General features: G+C 46.6%; 2 protein-coding genes across 2 annotated transcripts; one reads left to right on the top strand and one right to left on the bottom strand.

Moving 5' to 3' along the window:
• Positions 1-12,971: 12,971 nt before the first annotated feature.
• LOC125513910 (ATP-dependent zinc metalloprotease FTSH 7, chloroplastic) lies at positions 12,972-19,926 on the top strand. The gene is made up of 13 exons (XM_048679120.1): positions 12,972-14,020; positions 15,678-15,743; positions 15,845-15,979; positions 16,099-16,164; positions 16,244-16,429; positions 16,511-16,597; positions 16,691-16,804; positions 16,878-17,002; positions 17,077-17,185; positions 18,591-18,716; positions 18,800-19,120; positions 19,200-19,323; positions 19,419-19,926. The coding sequence occupies exons 1-13, from the start codon at positions 13,172-13,174 to the stop codon at positions 19,541-19,543; spliced, it is 2,433 nt and encodes an 810-aa protein (XP_048535077.1). The 5' UTR covers positions 12,972-13,171; the 3' UTR covers positions 19,544-19,926.
• A 1,136-nt stretch (positions 19,927-21,062) lies between these two features.
• On the bottom strand, positions 21,063-22,104 carry LOC125513911 (cytochrome b5-like). Its single transcript, XM_048679121.1, has 3 exons — positions 21,842-22,104; positions 21,647-21,713; positions 21,063-21,551 (listed from the first exon to the last, which is right to left on the bottom strand). The coding sequence occupies exons 1-3, from the start codon at positions 21,926-21,928 to the stop codon at positions 21,280-21,282; spliced, it is 426 nt and encodes a 141-aa protein (XP_048535078.1). The 5' UTR covers positions 21,929-22,104; the 3' UTR covers positions 21,063-21,279.
• Between the last annotated feature and the right edge of the window lie 3,659 nt (positions 22,105-25,763).

The raw sequence follows: 25,763 nt of genomic DNA on the forward strand, positions 1-25,763 counted from the left end.
CTCGTTGATCAAAGATGGTTATGTTTCCTAACCATAGACATGAGTTGTCATTTGATTAACGGGGTCACATCATTAGGAGAATGATGTGATTGACATGACCCATTCCGTTAGCTTAGCACCCGATCGTTTGGTATGTTGCTATTGCTTTCTTCATAACTTATACATGTTCCTATGACTATGAGATTATGCAACTCCCATTTACCGGAGGAACACTTTGTGTGCTACCAAACGTCACAACGTAACTGGGTGATTATAAAGGTGCTCTACAGGTGTCTCCGAAGGTACTTGTTGGGTTGGCGTATTTCGAGATTAGAATTTGTCACCCCGATTGTTGGAGAGGTATCTCTGGGCCCTCTCGGTAATGCACATCACTTAAGCCTTGCAAGCATTGCAACTAATGAGTTAGTTGCGGGATGATGTATTACAGAACGAGTAAAGAGACTTACCGGTAACGAGATTGAACTAGGTATTGAGATACTGACGATCGAATCTCGGGCAAGTAACATACCGATGACAAAGGGAACAACGTATGTTGTTATGCGGTCTGACCGATAAAGATCTTCATAGAATATATGGGAGCCAATATGAACATCCAGGTTCCGCTATTGGTTATTGACCAGAGACATGTCTCTGTTATGTCTACATAGTTCTCGAACCCGTAGGGTCCGCACGCTTAAAGTTTCAATGACGGTTATATTATGAGTTTATATGTTTTGATGTACCGAAGGTTGTTCGGAGTCCTGGATGTGATCCCGGACATGGCGAGGAGTCTCAAAATGGTCGAGACATGAAGATTGATATATTGTAAGCCTATGTTTGGATATCAGAAGTGTTTCGGGTGAAATCGGGATTTTACCGGAGTACTGGGAGGTTACCGAAACCCCCCGGGGACTTAATGGGCCTTAGTGGGCCTAGGTGGAAGAGAGGAGAGGCGGCTAGGGCTGGGCCGCGCGCCCCTCCCCCCCCCAGTCCGAATAGGACAAGGAGAGGGGGCAGCGCCCCCCCCCCTTCCTTCTTCTCCTCCACTCTTTCCCCCTCCCAAGTCCTAATCCAACTAGGAAAGGGGGATTCCTACTCCCGGTGGGAGTAGGACTCCTCTTGGCGCGCCTCCTCCCTGGCCGGCCGCACCCCCCTTGCTCCTTTATATACGGGGGCAGGGGGCACCCCAGAGACACAATAATTGATCGTTTGATCTTTTAGCCGTGTGCGGTGCCCCCTCCACCATAATCCACCACGATATTACTGTAGCGGTGCTTAGACGAAGCCCTGCGTCGGTAGAACATCAACATCATCACCACGCCGTCGTGCTGACGAAACTCTCCCTCAACACTCGGCTGGATCGAAGTTCGAGGGACGTCATCGGGCTGAATGTGTGCTGAACTCGGAGGTGCCGTACTTTGGTACTTGATCGGTCGGATCGTGAAGACATACGACTACATCAACCGCGTTGTGCTAACGCTTCCGCTTTCGGTCTACGAGGGTACGTGGACAACACTCTCCCCTCTCGTTGCTATGCATCACCATGATCTTGCGTGTGCGTAGGAAATTTTTGGAAATTACTACGTTCCCCAACATTATATCGGGAGAAGGTATAGCAGTAGATCCCTCCAAGATTCAGACAGTCACTGAATGGTTGGCACCCACTTCAGTTAGCGAGATCCGTAGTTTTCTTGGACTCGCAGGATACTACCGTAGATTCATTGAGAATTTTTCCAAGATCGTGAAGCCCATGACAGAATTATTGAAGAAGGATACCAAGTTTAAATGGACGGAAGATTGCGAGGCAAGTTTCCAGGAGCTGCAGAAACGTTTGACTACAGTCCCAGTGCTGACACTGCCAGATATACGTAAGGATTTTCAAGTGTATTGCGACGCCTCTCGCTTAGGACTTGGAAGTGTGCTTATGCAAGACGAAAGAGTTGTTTCGTATGCCTCACGACAACTAAAGCCACACGAGTTAAATTATGCCACTCATGATTTGGAGCTAGCAGCCGTAGTGCATGCGTTGAAGACTTGGAGACATTGCCTTATTGGAAACCATTGTGGTGTGTACACAGATCATAAGAGTTTGAAGTACATTTTCACCCAGAAGGAAGACGAACTGAACCTTAGGCAGAGAAGATGGTTGGAGCTCATAAAGGATTATGACATGAAGCTTCACTATCATCCAGGAAAGGCCAACGTCGTAGCGGATGCTTTGAGACGGAAGAGTTATGCTAATACCCTAGTGAGCACGGGAATGCCGAAGGAGTTAGCAGAGGATCTCCGGGAACTTCGATTGGAGATTGTTCCTAGAGGTTTTGTTGCAACAATGGAGGTGCAGTCTACATTGTTGGGAAAAAATCGAGAAGCTCAGAAGGATGACAAAGAGATTGTCGAGATAAAGGAGAAAATGAGCGAAGGAAAGGCCAAAGTTTTCATGCGGATGAACACGACACCTTATGGTTTGAGGACCGTGTTTACGTGCCCAATAACACAGAGATCATGAAGTTAATACTTCAGGAGGCTCATGACTCACCATACTCGATACACCCTGGAAACACCAAGATGTATTTGGATTTGAAAGAACGTTTCTGGTGGACAGGGATGAAGAAGGATATCGCCGAGTATGTGGCCGTATGTGATGTATGTCAGAGAGTGAAGGCAGAGCATCAAAAGGCAGCATGATTGTTATAGCCTATGCCGATACCCGAATGGAATGGGATAAACTTGGCATGGATTTTATCACCAGATTGCCCAGGACCAAATCAGGATACGATTCTATATGGGTAGTGGTTAACCGTTTGACCAAAGTGGCACACTTTATCCCAGTGAAAACAACTTATACCAGTGCCAAGTTGGCCAAGATATATATGACCAGGATCGTATGTCTGCATGGAGTTCCGAGGACCATCGTATCGGATAGAGGAACACAATTTACTTCAAAGTTTTGGCATCAGCTGCACCAGACTTTGGGAACGAGATTGGAGTTCAGTACATCATTTCACCCGCAAATGGATGGACAGACCGAGAGAGTCAACCAGATTCTGGAAGACATGTTGAGAGCCTGTGCGCTAGATTATGGATCTAGTTGGGGTGACAATCTGCCTTACATAGAGTTCTCATACAATAATAGTTACCAAGCAAGTTTGAAGATGGCACCGCTCGAAGCCCTGTATGGACGAAGGTGCAAAACACCATTGAGATGTGGGATGAAGTTGGAGACCGACAGTTGTTTGGACCAGACTTGATCAAAGAGTCTGAGGAGAAGGTTAAACTGATTTGAGATAGACTGAAGATAGCTCAGTCCAGACAGAAGAGTTATGCGGACTCGAAACGCAAGGAGGTAACCTATGAAATTGGAGACAGAGCATATCTGCGAGTATCACCTTTGCGAGGAGTGAAACGTTTTGGAGTTAAGGGAAAGTTAGCCCCGAGATTTGTAGGACCGTATCGTGTTTCGGAACGGATGGGAGAAGTGGCCTACAAGTTGGAGTTACCTGGAGGACTGTCAGGAGTTCACGATGTGTTTCACGTTTCCCAGTTGAAGAAGTGCCATGCTGAGATGGCCGACATACCGCTAAGAGATACCGTACCCTTGGAGGCGATTCAGTTGGACAATGACTTGACTTATGAGGAGAAGCCAGTCAAGATTTTGGAGTTTGCCAGCCGAGTCACCAACAGCAAGGTTATTAAGTTTTGCAAAGTTCAGTGGAGCCATCATACCGAGGACGAAGCCACATGTGAATGACAGGATGATCTTCGCAAAGACCACCCACACCTATTTTCTAGCCAACCCGAATCTCGAGGGCGAGATTCATCTTAAGGGGGGGTAGGTTTGTAACTTCCCAAATTTTCAATTTGGAATGTTATACATAGATCATTCTTGCATATCATATGTTATTGCTTTTCGTCTCGCGATCCTCGAAATCCTAAGCAACTCAAGGACCCTCGGATAGAGTTGGGAATTACCTCGGTTTTCAAATTTGAATTTGTCAAATTTTGAAACGAGGATTTTGGTTTTAATTATTTTTCTCTCCGAAAATATTTCATATTAAAATATATGAGAGGAGATAATATGACTTCTCTAAAATAATTGAAATATTGGAGAAAAATATTAAAATCAATATTTGTTTTTATTTGGTTTTTATTTGCAATTTTATTTGCATTAGAAAAATTGCATGTTTTCAAAATTGCATTTTAGGGCCAAGAAAATGTTCATCTCGTTCTAAATATTTCATTTAGACGGTGAAAATTTGTTTTGGCATTTTTAGATTTTTATTTTATTTTCTAGGTTTTTTTTAGTTTCGGCGGAATTATTTTAAAAGAAAGTGTGCAGGCTAACTGGGCCGAAGCCCCGCCGCCGGCCCGTCCCCTCCCGCGCGCCGTCTCCAACAGGAGACCGGCCGCGCCGCCGCCGCCCGACGCGAGGAGTCCGGCTCGGACTCCCCCGCTGCCCTTGCCCCCTCCCCAAGGCACACACCCCCTCCTTATATACTCCCCCCGCCGCCACCACCACCCACCACCGCCGCCTCGCCTCGCCCCGCAGCCCAAGCCGCCGCGCCACCGCTTGCGGCACCGCGCCCGTGCCGTTGTCGCGCCGTGTCGACGCCGCCGCCTCGCCCGCTGCCACGCCTCACCTCGCCGTGGCCGCCGTGCCTTGCCGGACCGACGAGGTAGTCACCGTTTTTTTAAAAGAAAACCGATCCGGTTTTTTTTAAGAAAACCTAACTCGTTTTTTTCGGTTCGTCGGTTTTTCCCGGTTTTTCTTTTTAGCGGACGTTTGTCCGGACATTCGTTTTAACGAACGGTTTTCGCCCGTTAGTCACAGATAACGAACGCTCATTCGTTAGCCTGTTCGTCAGTTTTCTTTTATTGGATTATTCCGCGATTATTCCTGATCACGATTTCTGATCAGATTTTCATTCTAGTTTATCTTTTCGCTCGTTAGTCGGAATCAAGCGATTCAAGCGCCTAGATCTTCATATCGAGACCCTTTTTCCGCTTAACCAACTTGAACAAGCTTTTACTACTGTAAAATTTGACCTAGGTCCAGATTAGTAAATGGATCGTGTTTCTTTCGCCGTTTGAGTTTCGTTGCTCCGTTTGATTTGATTCTTTTTGCAAACCGGAGTTCTTAAGTTGAACTTTCTGGTTAAATCTTCTTATTTGAGATTTACCCGTGCTTCTTTGCTTGATTGCTTATGTATGCTATTGTTTGTTTGCAATAAAATTTCCGGAGTGCGAAGCGTGTTATTTGGAGTCTCTAGGTTTCGCGGATCGTCAGCAAGGCAAGTAACACTTTGATCATACCCCTTTATCACCCAGTTTTTATGCATTAGTTTCAAATCCTCAAACATTGCATGGTTAGGATGTCATAAACATGTGGGTTGGGAAGTAGTTGATGAGGTAGAACCTATTGCCCTATTACATTCAAACCCTTGGGAGTTACTTCTGCGCGTTGCTTATATTGCTATGCTATGCTCGTAGACGTGGTTTGGGAGAGTGAAATCCATGACAGATGTGAGATTGTTAATTAATGGTTCAACTTAAGGTGGCAACTTAAATACACATCTGGGTGGATTGAGGCACCTGGAGTACCCAGTGTTGCATGTATTTTTTGGAAATCCCGGAGTACCCGTGTGATCTTCCTATGGACCGCCACCCAGGCTCAAAGGGAACTGAGATTATTCATGCTAGAAACTTCCGTGTGCAGCCACAAGCTATTATGGGCTCTAGCATAGTTGAGTAAGTTACGTGAATCTCTTGAAGAGGTGGATCAGCAGGTAGTGGATTGTAGGTTTGGTATGGTCTGTCCGGAGTAGAGAGTTAATGTTTCCGAAAGACTGTGTCTCGGTCATCCGTTTCTCAAACATCATGTAGTGCCAGAAATTCAACGGAGGCGGTCGAGTCTTGTGGGGAAAAGTGCGCAAACCTCTGCAGAGTGTACAAACTAATCATGATTAGCCATGTCCCCGGTTATGGACATCTTGAGTATCTAGTACTTGGAGTATCTTAAGTATCTCATCACTCTAAATTAATATTGTTGGGTTGATAATTACCTTAATTGGGATTGAGTTGGAGGAACCTTCTCAATGATGTTTCAACTACCATGATAGTTAATTTAAAATCTATTCCTTTGTTGTAGGGAAAAATTGGCTTTTCGCAAAATTATAACCATAGAGCTTTCCACCAGCAAAAAATGCATGTAGTGATAGCATTATTCTGTTCTTGCTCTACCGTGTTACTTTGCCAGCATATTCCATGTGCTGACCCATTTTCGGGCTGCAACGTATTATGTTGCAGACTTTTCAGACGAGGAGTAAGGTTCGTTTGGTCGTTGCCGTGCAGATCAGCTATGCCGTTGGAGTTGATGGACTCACGTTATCTTCCAAGCCTTCCGCTGTTATAGTATTAGATGGCCTTAAGCCATATTTATTGTAATAAGTTCTCTTTGGAGACATTCGATGTAATAAGTGTGTGATTGCTACTCTGTTATAAATCCTCGAGTACTGTGTGTGTCAGCATTACCGATCCAGGGATGACACTGAAGCACAGAGACTTGACCCTTTGAGGTCGAGTCGCTACAGGTTGGTTAGATGACTATGATGATGATGATGAGTATGACTTGTTATTATGATAACGAGTAGAAGTTGTATGATGATGATGAGTATGACTTGTTATCATGATACCGATGATGAGTTATTTATTATGATCGATGATGCATGATGCTAAGTTGTTATATGAGCATGATGAGTTATTATATATATATATATATCAGTAGGTGAAATGAATATGGATTAAATTCAAGTGGAGGTAACATGTGGTGCATGTCGAAAGTACTACTAATTCAAACTAGGTCATGGTCATCTAATCAACGTTCATTTCACCCACTGTATATATAATAATTAATCATGGTCATAAAATCATATGATGAAAGTACTCTATATAAAACCTACAACGAAAATAAGCCGCATTTTCAAAAATACAAGAAAAGTTAGATGCAACGCTTTTCAAAAGAAACGCTACTGCTACTTACTATTATCAGTAGCACTTTCCCAAGAAAAGCGCTACTGCTAACTAGGTATAGCAGTAGCGCTCGCTTTCCAGCGCTACTGCTACCAGTTAGCTGTAGCGCCTTAGTGGTAGCGCTTGTAGAAACACTACTGCTACACATTTGGGGTACAAAGCGCTACTGTTAACTAGGTATAGTGTCAACTTACAATCGATTATTTGTTCATTTTCATTCTACCAAGTAACACTGGGGATTCAATAAGTAGAAAAAATGCATCCTTGACAACGTCAAGTTATGGACTACTTTGTTTTCTTCATCTTTTGCTTGAGTTTGCCAAGTTGGCCACACCTTCACAACGTCACACATCATCTTCTCTTATTCCAGCGTATGTATGTTTACACGATTGCAGCGCTTCCTAAAAATTAGTCATGCATTAATCCCTCGGTGTAGATGCTATTTTCTCTTCCGCGTAGTTCTGCCTCACCTCGTGTAACGCCCTCGATGCGGCTATATCTCCCACGTGTCGAAGCACGACTTAGAGGCATAACCGCATTGAAAGCAATGTCGCAAGTGAGGTAATCTTCACACAACCGATGTAATACATAAGGGAAAGAGATACATAGTTGGCTTACAATAGTAACTTCACACAATTACATGAATAAAGCATTACATCATCCAGATACAATCAAGGTCCGACTACGGAACCAAAATGAAAGAAGACTACCCCAAATGCTACACAGATCCCCGATCGACCCCAACTGGGCTCCACTACTGATCAACTAGAATGAAACAACACAAAGGACAAGATCTTCATCGAGCTCCTCCTTGAGCTTGGTTGCATCATCTGCACGATATCATCGGCACCTGCAAGATGGTTTTGGAAGTATCTGTGAGTCACGGAGACTCAGCAATCTCGTACCCTCGCGATCAAGACTATTTAAGCTTATATGGGTAAAGGTAAAGGTACGAGGTGGAGCGGCAGCAAGCGACTAGCATATATGGTGGCTAACATACGCAAAAGAGAGCGAGAAGAGAAAGCAAAAGCACGGTCAAACAACTATGATCAAGAAGTGATCCTAGAACAACCTACGTCAAGCATAACTCCAACACCATGTTCACTTCTCGGACTCCGCCGAGAAGAGACCATCACGGTTACACACGCGGTTGGTGCATTTTAATTAAATTAAGTTTCATGTTATCTACAACCGGACATTAACAAATTCCCATCTGCCCATAACCGCGGGCACGGCTTTCGAAAGTTCAAATCCCTGCAGGGGTGTCCCAACTTAGCCCATCTCAAGCTCTCACGGTCAACGAAGGATATTCCTTCTCCCAAGACGATCCGATCAGACTCGGCATCCAGGTTACAAGACATCTCGACAATGGTAAAACAAGTCCAGCAACACCGCCCGAATGTGCCGACAAATCCCGTAGGAGCTGCACATATCTCGTTCTCAGGGCACACTCAGATGATACTAGCTACGAGTAAAACCAACCCTCAAGTTTCCCCGAGGTGGCCCCGTAGGCAGCTCAGTTTGGACCAACACTCAGAGGAGCACTGGCCCAGGGAGGGTTAAAATAAACATGACCCTTGAGTCTGCAGAACCCAAGGGAAAGAAAAGGCTAGGTGGCGAATGGTAAAACCAAGGTTGGGCATTGCTGGAGGAGTTTTATTCAAGGTGAACTGTCAAGGGCTTCCCATTATAACCCAACCGCATAAGGAACGCAAAATCCGGGAACATAACACCGATATGACGGAAACTAGGGCGGCAAGAGTGGAACAAAACACCAGGCATAAGGCCGAGCCTTCCACCCTTTACCAAGTATATAGATGCATTAATTAAATAAGAGATATTGTGATATCCCCACATATAAACATGTTCCAACAAGGAACAACATATCCATGTTCCAACAAGGAACAAACTTCATCTTCACCTGCAACTAACAACGCTATAAGAGGGGCTGAGCAAAGCGGTAACATAGCCAAACAACGGTTTGCTAGGACAAGATGGGTTAGAGGCTTGGCTTAACAATATGGGGGCATGATAAGCAAGTGGTAGGTATCGCGGCATAGGCATAGCAAAAGAGCGAGCATCTGGCAAGCAAAGATAGAAGTGATTTCGAGGATATGGTCATCTTGCCTGAAATCCCGCAAGGAAGAAGAATGAGTCCATGAAGAAGACAAACGGACGTAGTCGAACGGGTCCTCACAAACGCGACGTTATCGGAACCAACCCGAAGAAGCAACACCGGAAAGAAGCACACAACATAGTAAACAAATAACACATGAACATGGTATGATATGCGGGATGCGGTATGCGGTGCATATGCATGATTTGGAAAGGAATGATTGAACCTGGCCTCAACTTGGAAATCCAAGAGTGCCACTGGAAAGGTGAGGTGATTTCGGTTGAAATCGATATAAAGATCACCGGAATCGGATGCACGGTTTGGAAATGGCAAGCAAAACAAATATAGCACCGGTCTGCGATAAACAGCAAGTAGCCATCTAAATGCATCAAGTAAAATATACTACAACGCTCAAACATGGCAACAAAATACATGGCAGTGATCCACTCATGATGCTTGACAAAAGATGAACACTGAGCTATGGCTAAATCATCCATTAACAGGTTCAAACAAGCATGGAAAAAGTGCAAATGATAACAGGTTTCAGACTTAATGAAATTAACACAAGTCTGGAATTTATCATCAGGAAGCACACTTTAGAGCATGAAAACTACATGCTACAGGAACTTAACATGGGAAGGCAAGGCATGGCATGAAGCTACTCAAAGCACTTAACAAAAGTCCCTTAGTGACCTTGAGCCAAAAGGGATCAGAAAATACAATTGCAAGCATGTGAACATGGCAAAAACATAAACAGATTCAGACTTAGTGAAAAACTGGAGCATGCAAATCAGTTAACGAGTAGGCATGTTTACGAGCTTGATGCACTCACTACAGAGCATGGCATGACAAACCAAACATTCACCCATCAATAAGACATGGCATAGAAGCTAGAAATGGCAAGAACAACAACATAGCATGCATGGATCAATAGTAACATCCTCAGCAAAATCGCTAAACATGTCAACAATCTGCCAGGATCATTTTATAGCAAAAGTAGAGCTCGATTGACTCAAGCTAGGTGCTCCATAAATGCAAACAAAGACATGGATGGATAGAGCACCACAATATTAACAAAACATCCTTACTGATCATCCTCAAAAGAGGCACGAATCACTAGGAAACAACATGAACATATGGCATAACAACAAAATCAGGATAAGGACTTAGTGAAAAACTAAGTCCCTGAAATCAGCATTACCAATTACGCTACTTTGCAAGCTTGTGCTAGTCACCACAAATATCACAAAAATACATGGCAAGCACCCCTGTAAAGATGGCATGACATATAACAAAACACATGTAGAGCTCACGATCATAGCATGCACACATTAATCATGGCAAAAATGACAAAATGCCATTTGCTGAAACAGATCTGACATATTCCTCACATAGCCCTCTTCCAACAGCATTTCGGCCATCAAGATGAGCTCAAATGAAAATGATACAATGAGATGAAATGATGTACTCGTCGAGACGAACATTTTGATATGCTACACGCACGAATCGGAGCTACGGATGCAGAGTTATGACGTGATGAAAAATGCAAAATAATTAGGGCTACGGGAAGAAAGTCAACCGTCGAAGTGGATCCAGATCTGGATCGGCGCGGATTACGAGGATGGCTGGAGTTCCTGTTCACCGGAGGAGCTCGGGTCGCCGGAGTCGAAGGAGAGGCGGGGAGGCGAGGTGGCGTCGGCCGGTGAGCAGCTCCGGCGAGGCGGCGCGGTGGTGCGGCGGCCTCGGGTGAGCTCAAGGCGACAGGGCGGCGGAGCCGGACGGCGACCGTGGCCGGCGAAGGCGACGGAGGCGCGGCGGGCGGCGGGCGGCGACGAGGTGGCAAGCCGGTGAGGCAGCGCCGGCGCGGCGGAGGAAGAGCGAGGCGGCGGAGGAGCTCTTGGGCGTGGCACGGGGAGGCGAGGGCCTCGGGCGGCGGCGGCGCACCGGGCCGGGGGGGCGGATCTGGGCCTCCCGGGCCCGCGCGGGAGAGGTGGCGACGCAGGGCCAGGTGGCGGCGCCTGAGTGGAGGAGGGAGGCGGCGGTGAAGTCGTGGCGCCTCACGATTGGCTGGAGTGATATGGCCGGCGAGATGGACGCGTCCGTCGGCGAGCGGACATGTCCGACGGCGCGGAGGGAGGTGAGATCTAGGGTTTCGTCCGCGAATTTTGACGGGGTGCACATATTTATAGGTAGAGGGAGGTAGGAGAGTCCAAATGAGGTGCGGTTTTCGGCCACGCGTGATCGAACGTCCGAGATGATGGAGGAGGTTTAGGTGGGTTTTGGGCCAAATTGGAAGGGTGTTGGGCTGCAACACACGAGGCCTTTTCGGTCCCTCGGTTAACCGTTGGGATATCAAACAAAGTCCAAATGCTATGAAACTTGACAGGCGGTCTACCGGTAGTAAACCAAGGCCGCATGACAAGTTTCGGTCCAATCCGAAAATGTTTAACACCCGCACACGAAAAGAGGTAGAAAGGGACATCGGGTGACATAGGAGCGCCGGATTGCAAAACGGACAACGGGGAAAATGTTCGGATGCATGAGACGAACATGTATGCAAATGAAATGCACATGATGACATGATATGAGATGCATGACACGCAAGCAATGACAAGGCAACAACAACGAATAACTGGAGGACACCTGGCACATCGGTCTCGGGGCGTCACACCTCGGCTCGTCTTCCTCACCTCTTTAGGGCAAATGACTGAATTCCGAGCAAGGAATTTCTAAATTTGAGAGTATTCTTTGTTGCATGTTTTTATTTTTCTAACGTGTTTTTATTAGGCAAACATTCAGCTAACAGTAGAGAAAACTTCCTGAAAATGGATGCAAATTAGAGGAAACATGCCAGATTATAGGCCAGCCTTGACAATGGCTAGATAAACATTGCAAGAAGTTGCTCATGCTGTGTGGACTTGTAGTGATTTTGTGATACATATTCAACATATTATATTGGTTTTTTTTGAGGATTTATATTGGTTTTGTTGACGGAAAGGAAATTGAGTTAGGCTCTCAAGAGTCAAGACATATGGCATGGGGCATTCAACCATATACCATACACATATATTTATTTAAAAAAATACATGCATTGCCCATGTATGATGCTTAACAAAATTAGGATTAAGCCCAATGAAGTTTTAGGTTGAGTTGATTTTCTATAGAATGATCTGCATATATGACCCATGCATATATAACGCTCTCCTGTTGCAACACACTGACACTTACCTAGTACTAAGCCTAAAACAACTATTACGAGTACATATTAGTCACGGTTACTATTTGCACATGTTTGCAGAGTCCTACAATTTTGCTTACTATTTATACTTGCTTGCAGGGCAGCGTCTTACAAATTTGATCATCTACCCTTCCACTGTAGTACTCCTACTTATTTAGCTCAGTGACAAAGAAGGTGCACGTTTGTTCAGAAATCCACACAAAATTAGCAAATCCATTGTTTTTCTTTCTCTGCAGTGGAAGATAGATATGCTCCCAAATTCGGAACTCGTTCATCGTTTCTGTGGACATGGGCAGCGCGCCGCCCTGCACCATCCGACTTGCCAAATATCTCGAGCGACCCCACCTTCTGACTCACGCCCCTGCTCTCACTGACAACGAGGAGCTCGTCCCCACCAATCCCGTTAACCCCCCTCCCTCTCCGCCGGCTCCGTGCCATATCTCCACGGAACGGATAAGCCACTGAAATCCAAGAAACGTCGCAGCTTTCCACTGAGAGTGGGCCCACAAACACGCGGCCCACGAATGGGATCCTTGCATCAGTGAAATAATACGTGCACCTCTCGGTGACCGCAGGTTATTCACCCGAACAGGATTTAACAGCCCGGCGTGACGGCGAGACACGCAGGCAACGGCGACACCCTTCGCTCCCCGTCTCGGTTCGTCTCGTCCTCTGCCTTCCTCTGTTCCTCATCTCCCCACGTCACTCCGCCCGCCCTCCCCACCGATTCCTCCACGCGAGGTCCTCGAGCTGCCCCCGTCCTCCCGGTCGCGAATCTAGGGTTCGGGGCCCGCCCCCCTGCCTCTCCCATGGCCTCCGCCGCCGCCGCCGAAACCCTCGTCTCGCTCCCCATCGTGCCCCCCTCCCGGTCGCTCCTGCGCCCCCTCTGCAGGCGACCTGCTTACAGAGGCAGCGCCGCGTCGGTCCGCCTGTCCGCCGTGCCGCCCCGGGGCCTCGGGTTCGCCCTCATCCATCGCCGCATTCGCTGCCCGCCGGCGGCGCGCGCCAACGTCGAGCGCGACGGCGACGGCGCCTCCGGGTCAGGGGAGGCCTCGTCCACCGGGGACGGCGACCGCGACGCGGCGGCGGAGCAAGGAGGTGATAGCGCGGGCACGAGCACCACCAGCGCGGCCGCGACGCCGCCGTCGTCACCGCCCTCTTCGTCCAAGAGGGGGGAAAACAAGTGGCGCCGGCGGGTGGCTAAGGGCGGCGGTGTTGGCCGATGGTTTTGGGAGCCCATAGTGCAGGGCCGGGAGATGGGGTTCCTCCTGCTACAGCTCGGGTTTGCCATATTCGCCCTCCGCATGCTGCGGCCGGAGATCACGTTGCCTGGCTCAGAGCCCCGGCCGCAGACCACTTACATCAGCGTCCCCTACAGCGACTTCCTGGCGAGCATTGATAAGGACCAGGTGAAAAAGGTTGAGGTGGATGGGGTGCACGTTATGTTCCGGCTCCGTCCAGAGGTTGAGGCCAGCGTGGTGGAGCAGCCACAAACACAAGCAGATGGCGTTGCTGATAATGCTGCCATTTCGAGGAGAATCGTCTTCACAACCACACGACCAGTGGACATTAAGACTCCATATGAGAAGATGGTGGAGAATAGTGTTGAGTTTGGGTCGCCAGATAGGAGGTCCGGCGGCATGCTCAATTCAGCTTTGGTAAGGCATTTCAGCTGAAAGTTATCTGTGTTACACCTTACACGTTTGATTATTGTGGCTTGAAAATTGTTGCAAGCATAGCATTTTAGGCCATTAGTGACATGTCAATAGGAAACAGGGGAAATATGATTTACTACATATGGTGACGGAGATTGTAGAATTAGAGATGGCGTTTAGTTTAAATAAGGAGGAATAATTTGTAATGTTATTTCCTTTAGTATGGTTTGTTTCAGCAATCTAGATTTTATATACGTTAACTAGTTAGATGTGACGTACTGGCAATGAAGGAGAAAAAGAAAACCAGTGTTTTGTTATGTGTCAATACTTAGAGATGCTCGCAAGAGATTAGAATCCAATATTTTTTTTGTTCTGCTTGAAACAAAAGCATAACATTTGTTCAATTCTCCCAGCGGCTGCTTTTTATAGCAAGCAAACAGGAGTACTTGTTGCTAAATTTTGTTAGTATGTACTCCATAACTACATATTTAATCAACCCCACAATCGTTGTGTATGCTCTTTGCGGATGATGTGGTGCTAGTTGACGATAGTCGGACGGGGGTAAATAGGAAGTTAGAGTTATGGAGACAAACCTTGGAATCAAAAGGGTTTAGGCTTAGTAGAACTAAAACTGAGTACCTGATTTGCGGTTTCAGTACTACTAGGTGTGAGGAGGAGGAGGTTAGCCTTGATGGGCAGGTGGTGCCTCAGAAGGACACCTTTTGATATTTGGGGTCAATGCTGCAGGAGGATGGGGGTATTGATGAAGATGTGAACCATCGAATCAAAGCCGGATGGATGAAGTGGCGCCAAGCTTCTGGCATTCTTTGTGATAAGAGAGTGCCACAAAAGCTAAAAGGCAAGTTCTATAGGACGACGGTTCGACCCGCAATGTTGTATGGCGCTGAGTGTTGGCCGACTAAAAGGCGACATGTTCAACAGCTAGGTGTGGCAGAGATGCGTATGTTGAGATGGATGTGTGGCCACACGAGGAAGGATCGAGTCCGGACTGATGATATACGAGATAGAGTTGTGGTAGCACCAATTGAAGAGAAGCTTGTCCAACATCGTCTGAGATGGTTTGGGCATATTCAGCGCAGGCCTCTAGAAGCTCCAGTGCATAGCGGACGGCTAAAGCGCACGGAGAATGTCAAGAGAGGTCGGGATAGACCGAATTTGACATGGGAGGAGTCCGTTAAGAGAGACCTGAAGGATTGGAGTATCACCAAAGAACTAGCTATGGACAGGGGTGCGTGGAAGCTTGTTATCCATGTGCCAGAGCCATGAGTTGGTCGCGAGATCTTATGGGTTTCACCTCTAGCCTACCCCAACTTGTTTGGGACTAAAGGCTTTGTTGTTGTTGTTGTTGTGTATGGAACTGGTGATGGATTTCTTCACATGAAAAAAAGATAAATTGAACCCCAGTTTTGTATGTGAACTTATGTACCTAGCCTAATACAGGAATATGCAATCCTTAATTTGATCCACAAAATAGAAATTTCGCAGACTCCAAACAATGTACCGATGCGTGTTGATAGGCGCAAGGGGTAATCTTGTAAGATGTTTGTGTATGTTTACATCGCTCAGTGTTCATGTCCACGTGTACAAGTCTCTCTTCAACCTGTGCTTTTGGCCCTAATTACACTCTTATATTGTGCAGGTGGCTCTTATTTATGTTGTATTAATTGCAGTAGTTCTTCAGCGACTGCCAATAAGCTTTTCTCAGGTACTGACATGTGTTTATATTTTTCTACCCCAGTCAACTGGTGAATATGGTCTTTAAATTCGATTTTTTTATAGACATTATTATTTCTTGTGTATTACCAGCAATCAACAGGCCAGCTGAGGAATCGAAAGAATTTGAACTCTGGTGGGGCAAAAGTTTCAGAAACTGCCGATATAGTTACATTCGCTGATGTGGCTGGAGTTGACGAGGCCAAAGAAGAGTTGGAAGAAATTGTGGTATGGGTTTTATGATGACTTGTTACTGGTAATCTTGTATTCTAGTATGTGCAGTGATGTTCTGGTCTATCTATTGATTGGAGGAAAATAACCTGGTTTTATCTTTTCATTATGTTCAGGAGTTCCTAAGGAACCCAGAAAAATATATTCGTCTTGGTGCACGTCCTCCTCGAGGTGTCTTGTTGGTTAGTTCTGCATTTATTTATAGTAGTGAGTGTTGCTTGGTTATTGCGTTTGTTACTTACAGTGCAATCCTTTTTACAGGTGGGCCTTCCAGGAACTGGGAAGACACTCCTTGCTAAAGCTGTAGCAGGGGAAGCGGAAGTTCCTTTCATAAGTTGTTCTGCAAGTGAATTTGTGGAGCTATATGTAGGCATGGGAGCAGCTCGAGTACGTGAACTATTTGCTAGGGCCAAAAAGGAATCACCGTCAATTATTTTTATTGATGAGGTAATCTAGCATTTGTGGATATAATTACTTGTTTTCTATTCAGATGCATGCTAACCCTTTGCATTCGGCTGCTCTTTGTAGATTGATGCCGTGGCAAAAAGTCGTGATGGCCGGTACCGTATCGTCAGCAACGATGAGCGTGAGCAGACACTAAATCAACTGCTCACGGTAGGATAATAACAATAGTTTCTTACTTTTCAGTCTTTACTTCCATGGCACCCTATTCTTTGTCTGGCCATTGTTAATTTTCTCTTTTTTTAGGAAATGGATGGTTTTGATACCAACTCAGCTGTCATTGTACTTGGAGCAACAAACAGGGCAGATGTTTTGGATCCTGCCCTTCGGCGCCCAGGGAGATTTGACCGTGTAGTCACGGTTAGCTTTTATTCTCAAACAAGTGTATCACTTGCTTCTTAGTTTTCAGATGTGACAGACATTTTCATGACAGGTTGAAGCTCCCGATAAATTTGGAAGAGAATCTATCCTGAAAGTTCATGCGAACAGAAAAGAGCTTCCGCTTGGTAAAGATGTAGATCTCAGCGGCATTGCTGCAATGACAACTGGTTTTACAGGGTAACAATTTCTCTTCTAGTTAATCTTTTTAACCATGTACCACTTTCCATTTGACTTGTGTGTACCCTATGCAGGGCAGACCTTGCTAATTTAGTGAATGAAGCTGCTTTGTTGGCTGGAAGATCAAATAAAGAAATAGTGGAAAAGATCGATTTCATCAGCGCGGTTGAGCGCTCTATAGCTGTATGTTTTTCTGTTATCTCAAATCTCGTTCTATTACTTTCTTTATTGAAGTAGAATATGATGTGTATGCAGTCCCAACTATATTGTATTCAGCTTCAAGTTATATCTATCTTAGTCCTTAACTGTGCAATGCGCAGAGGATTACATAAAGTGCAATTGCCCAACATACATAGTATGGATATCTAAACAGCACCATCTGTAAAACTGTGTTTGTTATGTGGGGTGTTCCGTACAAATGTCGGACTAAACCAAAATCTGATTAGAATCAACTTAGGACCAAGTTGTATTTGTGCAGGATTGAATCCCTGGTGGAGGTGTGTTCCTGTTTGTTTCTGATTGAGTCTTTACTTTCCTTGTGTTAAAATTGGTCATCTCCTATATAAGGAGCAGGAGTGTGTACTAGGACTTCAGGAAATAATTCAGTAGTTCTGGAATCTCTAATCTCCTTCCCTCCTCCTGAATCCCCCCTACCCTTCTCTGCCAGCGCCGGCCACGGGGCCAAAGCAGCAGCCGGTAGGGCCGCGCTCCCCCTGGCCATGGAATTGCACTAAGGACCAGAGGCTCTTCCAGTCCTGCGGGTCTTTTTGGGTTCTGTTTTGGTTAAAAACGGCAGTTAACGATAACACACAAAGAATATTCAAAATTGTGTCCAGAAGTGATTTTTATATGCAAACTGCCCCCTTAGAGTATGCAATCAAGCAAACAGTGCATTTTGTCTGTTAAATGCTTAACTCATGTATGGTGAATTTTACCTATTCACATCCATGCTGGTTTTGTGGTAGATTTCTTTGGGAGAAAAATACATTTGGTGGCACTCAAATATCACTTTGGTGGGGGAGTGGATGTTTAATCCCACCACCTGGGTTCAAGTCTCCGTGGACTCAGTTTAAGGGTCTCTGCAGTTTCCTTAAAGGAAAACATTAGTTTAGTTCTTGGCACTAAACTTCTCCAGTACACTTTTTAGCATAAAATTCTAACCCCCCATGCATTCTGAACTATGCATTTAGCGTGTTTTCAATAATTTTTCCTAGCCAAAACATGTACGACATACGGGTCCTTTATGTAGCACAACCAACTTGATCCACAAGTCAGATCTGAATACAAACTCAGCATGTACCAAAGGTAATTAAGATTTAAGACCTTTCCTAATCTAGCAGGTTCCCTGTCCACGCACGTCACATGCACATATCATGCTGCAACTACTGCTAGTCGTATCCTTATTCCTTAAGGGATACTAGCTGCACAATACTAATCATCTCTATTGTATGAGTTGTGCCCTCAGGGCATGGCCTTATTGTTGTTCTTTGCTCTATTTTGATGTTGCCGTGAGAGATAGATGTTCCTGTTATTAGTCATTATAGTTCTCTATGCTACTGTGAAGTTAACTGTGAAGTCTATTTCTTAGGGCATAGAGAAAAAACATGTAAAGCTGAAGGGCAATGAAAAGGCTGTTGTTGCACGGCATGAAGTTGGTCATGCAGTTGTGGGAACTGCTGTAGCAAATCTGTTGCCAGGCCAGCCACGTGTGGAGGTTTGAATTGAAACAACTATTGATAAGAACAGTCGGTATAATTCTAAATTGGTCTTACTTTCTTTCGCTGTTTATTTTCCTAGAAATTGAGTATACTGCCGAGGTCAGGAGGTGCATTAGGCTTTACATACACTCCTCCCACGACAGAAGATAGATATTTGCTCTTTGTTGATGAACTGCGTGGACGTCTGGTAACGCTTCTGGGTGGGCGGGCAGCAGAGGAAATAGTTCTAGCAGGACGGGTTTCTACTGGGGCACTTGATGACATCAGGCGTGCAACTGACATGGCTTACAAAGCCGTGGCAGAGTATGGTCTTAATCAGCGCATAGGTCCAATATCACTAGCTACATTGTCAAATGGTGGGCTAGATGATTCTGGAGGCTCCCCATTTGGAAGGGACCAGGTCTGTCTCAAAGTTCCATACAATTGCAGATCAAACTATTAAGCTGCCTACTAAGCTCACATTGGAAAACTAATGACAGGGTCATCTGGTTGATCTTGTCCAAGGGGAAGTAAAAGCACTTCTACAATCAGCACTTGAAGTTGCTCTTTCAGTTATCCGTGCTAATCCAGCAGTTTTGGAAGGACTTGGAGCATATTTAGAAGGTAATTTGACATATTATCTGCCTATGTTTTTTATGGTGCGCTTTTCTTCATGAGCCATGCATATGTCTAACTGCTCATCTCTATGATCCTTCCAGAGAATGAAAAGGTTGAAGGGGAGGAACTACAAGAGTGGCTTAAGTCTGTCGTTGCCCCAGAAGAATTGACCTCTTTTATCACAGGAAAGCAAGAACATGTTCTTCAGCTGGAAGTAGGCCTCTAGCATCAGGAGTATAAATTGGAGTCTTAGACTTGATTAATTTAACCTAGCGCCAACCGCTAAAACTCTGTAAATCCAGAGGGATTCAGTGAAAAAAAAAAGTCCTCATGCCCAAGATGCTGTATATATATACGGTCGCGGTTGCCCTTGACTCGAGGAATTCCAGAAGTGATTATCGAGTTCTAACCTCCACAATATTGTAAGTCCATCTGTTTGCTCCTCTACAATGTTGTTATAGGGATTAGGCAGGTGGTGCACATGTAAAAGAACATTCTTTTTTCTTCATACATTCTTTTTTTTTTCAGCCCTCCCAGTGAAAGATTCATGTTACATTATCATGTCATCAAATATTAATAGAAAATAATTCATATACGGTTTGCATACAATATTCCTTGCCTTGGTATACTCGACTGTCCATCTGCATTACTTTGTTCATCTACCTGCGTCGGCTGTTATTTTGCTGAGCAGAATCGTTCACTTCTCATCATTTACGAGGTGCACTAATGCGAAATGATATTCCACTGGTGCTTTTTGAACTTTGAAGTGTTTTGTTTCTTCTCTGGAAAGAAGTCCTTTGGTTGTAAAGCAAGATGTGCATCTGAGGTTTTCTGATAGGAGATTCTCCGGTTTCTGTCTAGCCAGTCCATGCTGAATCGGTCATGAAACCTGAAGACATATATACTACGAAAACAAATTGCAATTGCTGTGTGGAACTCCTATAGTTTTTAACTGAAGTGTTCTTAAAAAACACTGATAACATGTCAACACTTGCATTTTTTTCATTAGATGCAGCTTCCAAAAGGCCAAGGGTAGTGAAAACAGATTAGCAAACGACCAACATGTCATTCATTTTGTACTGCTGGCATCTGCTGCTATTCTCACACTTCCCTTTCGTTTGGCGTCTTCTAGATAGTTCTCGACTTTTGAGAAGCCCCAGCTAAAAGGTTATGGCTGAGCAGAGACATTAAGGGGTTTGGATTTTTTTTTAAACTAGGCAAAAGATTTGCCATTTTCATTGATTAAGAGAGAAGGTTAACAATGTATGGCCAAATACAGTACATCACTCTCATGACATAATGTTACACAAATGTTTTGCTCCCGCGAGGCTCCAAAGCGAGCATTCCTCTTTAATCTTGGCGACCAACACTCCCACTGGAACGGCCGTGTTGTGGAAAACTCTAGCGTTTCGCTCCTTTCATATTTCCCAGGAGATAAACATCATCAGGGAGACAAGCGGCCTTCTCGATGGAGTTTGGTTGGTGGCATTTTGACTCCACCAATCCTTAACCGAATCCAGTTTGCTTAGTGGCATTTTGACTCCACCAATCCTTAACCGAATCCATATCAATCCAATCGTTGGGCTGGACATTGTGGAGCGCAAGCCAAGATTTAAATTTAGGACTGAACTTCACGTGCACAATCTAGCGCAAAAGAGCAATCCAAATGGTCAGAAGACAGAAGTGTAAGGATTTGCCAACTTTCCACCATCGGACTGAGTGCATCCAGCGGCTCAAGTTTTGAGTTATTCCCACACTATATAGGACTATAGATATAGATTTTTTTTTCTGAAACTTGGCGATTATAGATATATGAATTCCACCAATAATTACGTCGGTACACACAGGGGAGATGGAACTACAACGATTGCAGCGGTAGAGACGTCGACAGCAACTGGTTGGACGTGCAGATACTTCCAAGAGACCGCAGCCGGTATCCGCGACGGCATCTGTCCTTCTCGTCTACTCTGTTTTGGTTTTGGCGAAGTTCTGAAGCGCGAAGGCCATGGCCACCAGCAGGAGAGGCAGGGCGAGCTGCAGCACCGTGAGCCGGACGCCCTGGCCCGTGCTCGCGCGTGGCGCAGGAGCCGCCGCCCCCTTGGCGGGGAGGACGGCGCGGGCGAGCTTGGCCGGGACGGTGGCGGCGTCGACCTCCCCGATGCAGTACTGCGGCATCAGCTCCTTGGCGGCGTCCGAGTGGCCGATGTCCTCGAAGTCGGCCGTCGCGTCCTTGCCTGCACGCCCGTAAGACATGCCAAATCATTCCCGGCCACAACCAAGAGAAAACGATCCGTGAAAGCACGCGAGAGAAGACGAAAGGAGGGCTCACCGGTGCACGCCAGCAGGACCTCGTCGCCGCCCGGGTGCTCCTCCATGAAGGGCGTCACGTCGTACACCTGAGGCAGCGAGCAGAGGTAAATCATATGGCCAGATAACCCAGATCATGTGCGTCTACAAAAAATTCATCTGAAGGCAAGTGAAGTGGTGGTAGATGCAACGAGGGTTTATGACATGACGAACCGACCTTGCCGGAGATGATGAGCCAGCAATCCTTGCGCTGGCTGTGCTTGCGCACCTCTTGGAACGAGTACACCTTCCCTCCTCCCGCCATCGCAAGCAGCCTGCTTCCTTGCCTCGGAGTCGGAAATTCAAAGGGGACGAACAGAACCAGATCGAGGGAACCGGACGGAGTACTTTGGTTTGGGAACTTCTGAATGGCGAGCGGTTCAGGCACCTGCGTCAGTGTATTTATACGCGAGCCGTGCGTGGTATCTGCTTGAGCTGCCCACCGTTTTGGGCCGGCTGCTGGCTGCTGTAGACGAGCGGGCGATGTGGACTGGACGCCGTAGAGCAGTTTGTTCTACGATCTCTTCGGGTCAAAATAAAATATATGGATGGGCTGGACGGACGCAGTGCGGTCTCGTCACGTGTGGATGACCTGCGGTTTGGTGTTTGACCCTGGCACCACGGCAAGTCTCTAGCGGGCGCACAAGCCCGGCGATCGAAATCAACTGAGGTCATCAGCGCTGTGATGGGAAGATCTCTCAGTAATTTCATGGCTCGTCACCGGTAACTCCACCGCGCTCGCACGGTCAAACTTTTTCATTATGTTAATAATTTTTTAGGCTAGTCACAGTGGAGAGTAACTTAGATTAGTAACATGCATATATTACTAATCTATGTTATTATCTTCATAGTGGAGAGTAACATATATGTGGTATCATGCAAGGCATCATTTATTAAGATGCAGACTCATTTTGCCTTGAGATGCGTTATACAGTAACATATTATGTTACTTCAAACACCTCTCTCCTTGTTAAGTACATGCCACATAAGTAAACTTTTCTTGAGATATGTTATGTTAATTGCTAAGTTACTTTCACTATGACTAGCCTTAAGGACTAACAGAAATCGCCCATGGGTTACGCGGCAAGAGCACATCGGATCAACCCCCGCTTCTCAAAAGCCAAGGAGAAGACCGACCGACCGACCGATCGATCTCGGTCTACTTTGATGTATATGGTCAGGGGTGTTTTCACGGGCGATCGAACAAAGTAGCACTGTATGATGGTGCGGGCACCCGTCAAAAAAGAAGTGCGACGCAGGCAGCAGATGGGCGCGTAGACGCAATGTTTGGATGTAAACGTGCCAAAAGTACTAGTATCTGGCAAGAAGATGGCTGCAACTACCGCGGGCCTGGCGGCCTGCAGCTCCGCAAACGACACAGCCGCACACAGTCGCATTCCAACGCGATGGCTCGGAGCAGGGCAACGCAAAAAAACATGCGGCGTTTCCGTGCAGTGCAGGAATCCAACTGCGCTGCTGCCAGCTGAAGTTCAGTGGCTGCTTGCCCTTGCCTGCTTCGAGAGTTCTGTGCGCTTCGGACTCTTGCCACTCGCCAGTATTTCCTTTTGAAACAGAGGAAGGCGCAGGCGCAGTAAGAAGCACACCGCTGAGGTGAAGGAACACGAACGGCAAGTCTCTCCTCGGCTCTCAAGAAAAGGCTTAAGACTGTGAGTCCTCTCTCTTCCACTCATCAAAACACTACTACTTAGTATACTATCTGATCATCGATGTCACCGTCATCTTTATAAGCGCTGCTTTGCCTGACACACGGACGTGAGACTAAACCAGCGACTAAAACCAATCCTGAGCAGTGCGGTGTGATCCGATTGGTAAATGCCGTGCAAGTGTCAGCCAGCGACCAAACACGACACGTGGCAGATCGGTGACGACGCGACGGAACCGTGAAGAGTAGCACCACCGGAGTGTTGGTAACGGACACTAATCCAAGACTATCTGGTTTATAAGAGCATTTCTAGCCGTTCGCCCCTTCGGGACGCATAAAAATCGCTTCCTGGGGCGAGCCGGCGATACAATCGGCGCTGGAGGCGGTTTTGCGTCCAGTCGTCACCCCCAGTTCGCCCTCGGGCGTCGATATTGGCCTACTTTTCATCCCCATTTCGGCGAATAAAGGGCACATATAGGCAACAATAGGCCCATATTCGGCGTAGTTCACCGTTGTTCGGCGTTCAATTATCCACATAAATTTTTTATCACATATTTCATCACAGAAATATCAAATACTTCAACGAAATAGTACAACAACAAATGGTTCAATACAAATTATATAGTTCAACAAATAAAAATTCACGTCGCGTCCGGCGTCGCCCTTGAGCCTTCATAGGTGCTCTATCAGATCTTACTGCAGTTGATGATGCACCTGTGGGTCTCGGATCTCCTGACGCATACTGAGATAGGCAGTCTAGGTTGCCTGTAGCTGGTGATCAACTTCGGCTAGAGGACCCTGCCTGTAGTATGGTTCAGTGTCAAACACTGGGTCTTCTTGCTCGCTCTCGATGATCATGTTGTGCAAGATGACACAGCAAGTCATAATCTCCCATATTTGATCTTTCGACCAGGTCTGAGCGGGGTACCGGACAACAGCAAATCGAGATTGGAGTACACCAAATGCCCACTCGACATCCTTCCTGCAAGCCTCCTGAACCTTCGCAAACCAGGCGTTCTTGCCTCCTGGCACAAGGTTTGAGATCGTCTTCACAAATGTCGACCATCTTGGATAGATGCCATCAGCTAGATAGTACCCCTTGTTGTAGTGTCGCCCATTGATCTCGAAGTTCACCGGAGGAGAATGACCTTCAACAAGCTTGGCAAAGACAGGAGAGCACTGCAGCACGTTGATGTTATTGTGAGTTCCTGGCATACCAAAGAAGGAGTGCCAAATCCAGAGGTCCTGTGTGGCCACCACCTCAAGTACCACACTTCAACCGCCTTTGGCGCCTTTGTACATCCCCTGCCAAGCAAATGGGCAATTCTTTCATTTCCAATGCATGCAGTCGATGCTTCCAAGCATCCCAGGAAATCCTCTTGCTGCATTCTGTGCTAGGATCCGAGCAGTGTCTTCCGCATTGGGTGTTCTCAAGTATTGCGGTCCAAACACTGCCACTACTGTCCGACAGAACTTGTAGAAACACTCTATGCTGGTGGACTCGGCCATGCGCCCATAGTCGTCGAGTGAATCACCGGGAGCTCCGTATGCAAGCATCCTCATCGCTGTCGTGCACTTCTGGATGGAGGTGAATCCAAGGGCGCCGGTGCAATCCATCTTGCACTTGAAGTAGTTATCGAACTCCCGGATGGAATTCACAATCCCGAGGAAGAGCTTTCGGTCGGCTCATCCGATAACGGCGCCGAAATGTTTTCTCGCCGTGAAGTGGAGCATCGGCGAAGTAGTCGGAGTAGAGCATGCAGTAGCCTTCGAGACGATGCCGGTTCTTTGCTTTCACCCGCCCCGGCGCCGAGCCACCTCGTCGCTGTAACGCCCCGAGACCGATGTGCCAGGTGTCCTCCAGTTATTCGCTGTTGTTACCATGTCATTTGCTTGCGTGTTGCATCTTGCCATGTCATCATGTGCATTGCATCTTCATATTTTCAAAACTTGCATCCGTCCGGGTTCCCCCAGTTCCGTCCGTTATCCGTTCTGAGCCCAAACACACTTGCATGCGCCCGCGGCACGTCTGAAATATTATTTTATAAGTGGCCGGAAAATGTTCTCGGAATGGGTTGAAAGTTGGCGTGCGGTCTTATTTTAGTGTAGGAAGACCGCCTGTCAAATTTCATCGCGTTTGGAGTCCGTTTGATAGCCCAACCGTTAACTATAGCGGCAATATAGCCGGTCTAACGTCGGACGTTTTCGGTCTCCGGAAACCATGCCGGGCCCCCCCTCTCTCTCTTCTCCCCTCGCAGTCTCGCCACAGCCCACCTAGTCCATCCTCCTACCCCTCTTCGTGTCCGGAGTTGTCCGATGCGATCGCACGGTCCGAAACCCTCTCTACTCAGTGCATCAAACCCCCTCGCGCGCGTCCGAAAAGTTGTCCCGGACCCGACCCGAGCAGTCGTCACCGTCGTGTCCGGATCATCCCCAG

Source organism: Triticum urartu, chromosome 6 (genome assembly GCF_003073215.2).
Source record: "Triticum urartu cultivar G1812 chromosome 6, Tu2.1, whole genome shotgun sequence".
NCBI lineage: Eukaryota > Viridiplantae > Streptophyta > Magnoliopsida > Poales > Poaceae > Triticum > Triticum urartu.

Bases quoted from the DNA above. Each gene is read 5' to 3' on its own strand.
- LOC125513910 (XM_048679120.1), top strand. From the start codon at position 13,172: ATGGCCTCCGCCGCCGCCGCCGAAACCCTCGTCTCGCTCCCCATCGTG. The intron at 16,805-16,877 runs GTTAGCTTTTAT...TTTTCATGACAG, and splicing joins GATTTGACCGTGTAGTCACG to GTTGAAGCTCCCGATAAATT. The intron at 18,717-18,799 runs GTTTGAATTGAA...TTATTTTCCTAG, and splicing joins CAGGCCAGCCACGTGTGGAG to AAATTGAGTATACTGCCGAG.
- LOC125513911 (XM_048679121.1), bottom strand. From the start codon at position 21,928: ATGGCGGGAGGAGGGAAGGTGTACTCGTTCCAAGAGGTGCGCAAGCAC. The intron at 21,714-21,841 runs GTCGGTTCGTCA...TCGCTGCCTCAG, and splicing joins GGCTCATCATCTCCGGCAAG to GTGTACGACGTGACGCCCTT. The intron at 21,552-21,646 runs GTGAGCCCTCCT...ACGGGCGTGCAG, and splicing joins GGTCCTGCTGGCGTGCACCG to GCAAGGACGCGACGGCCGAC.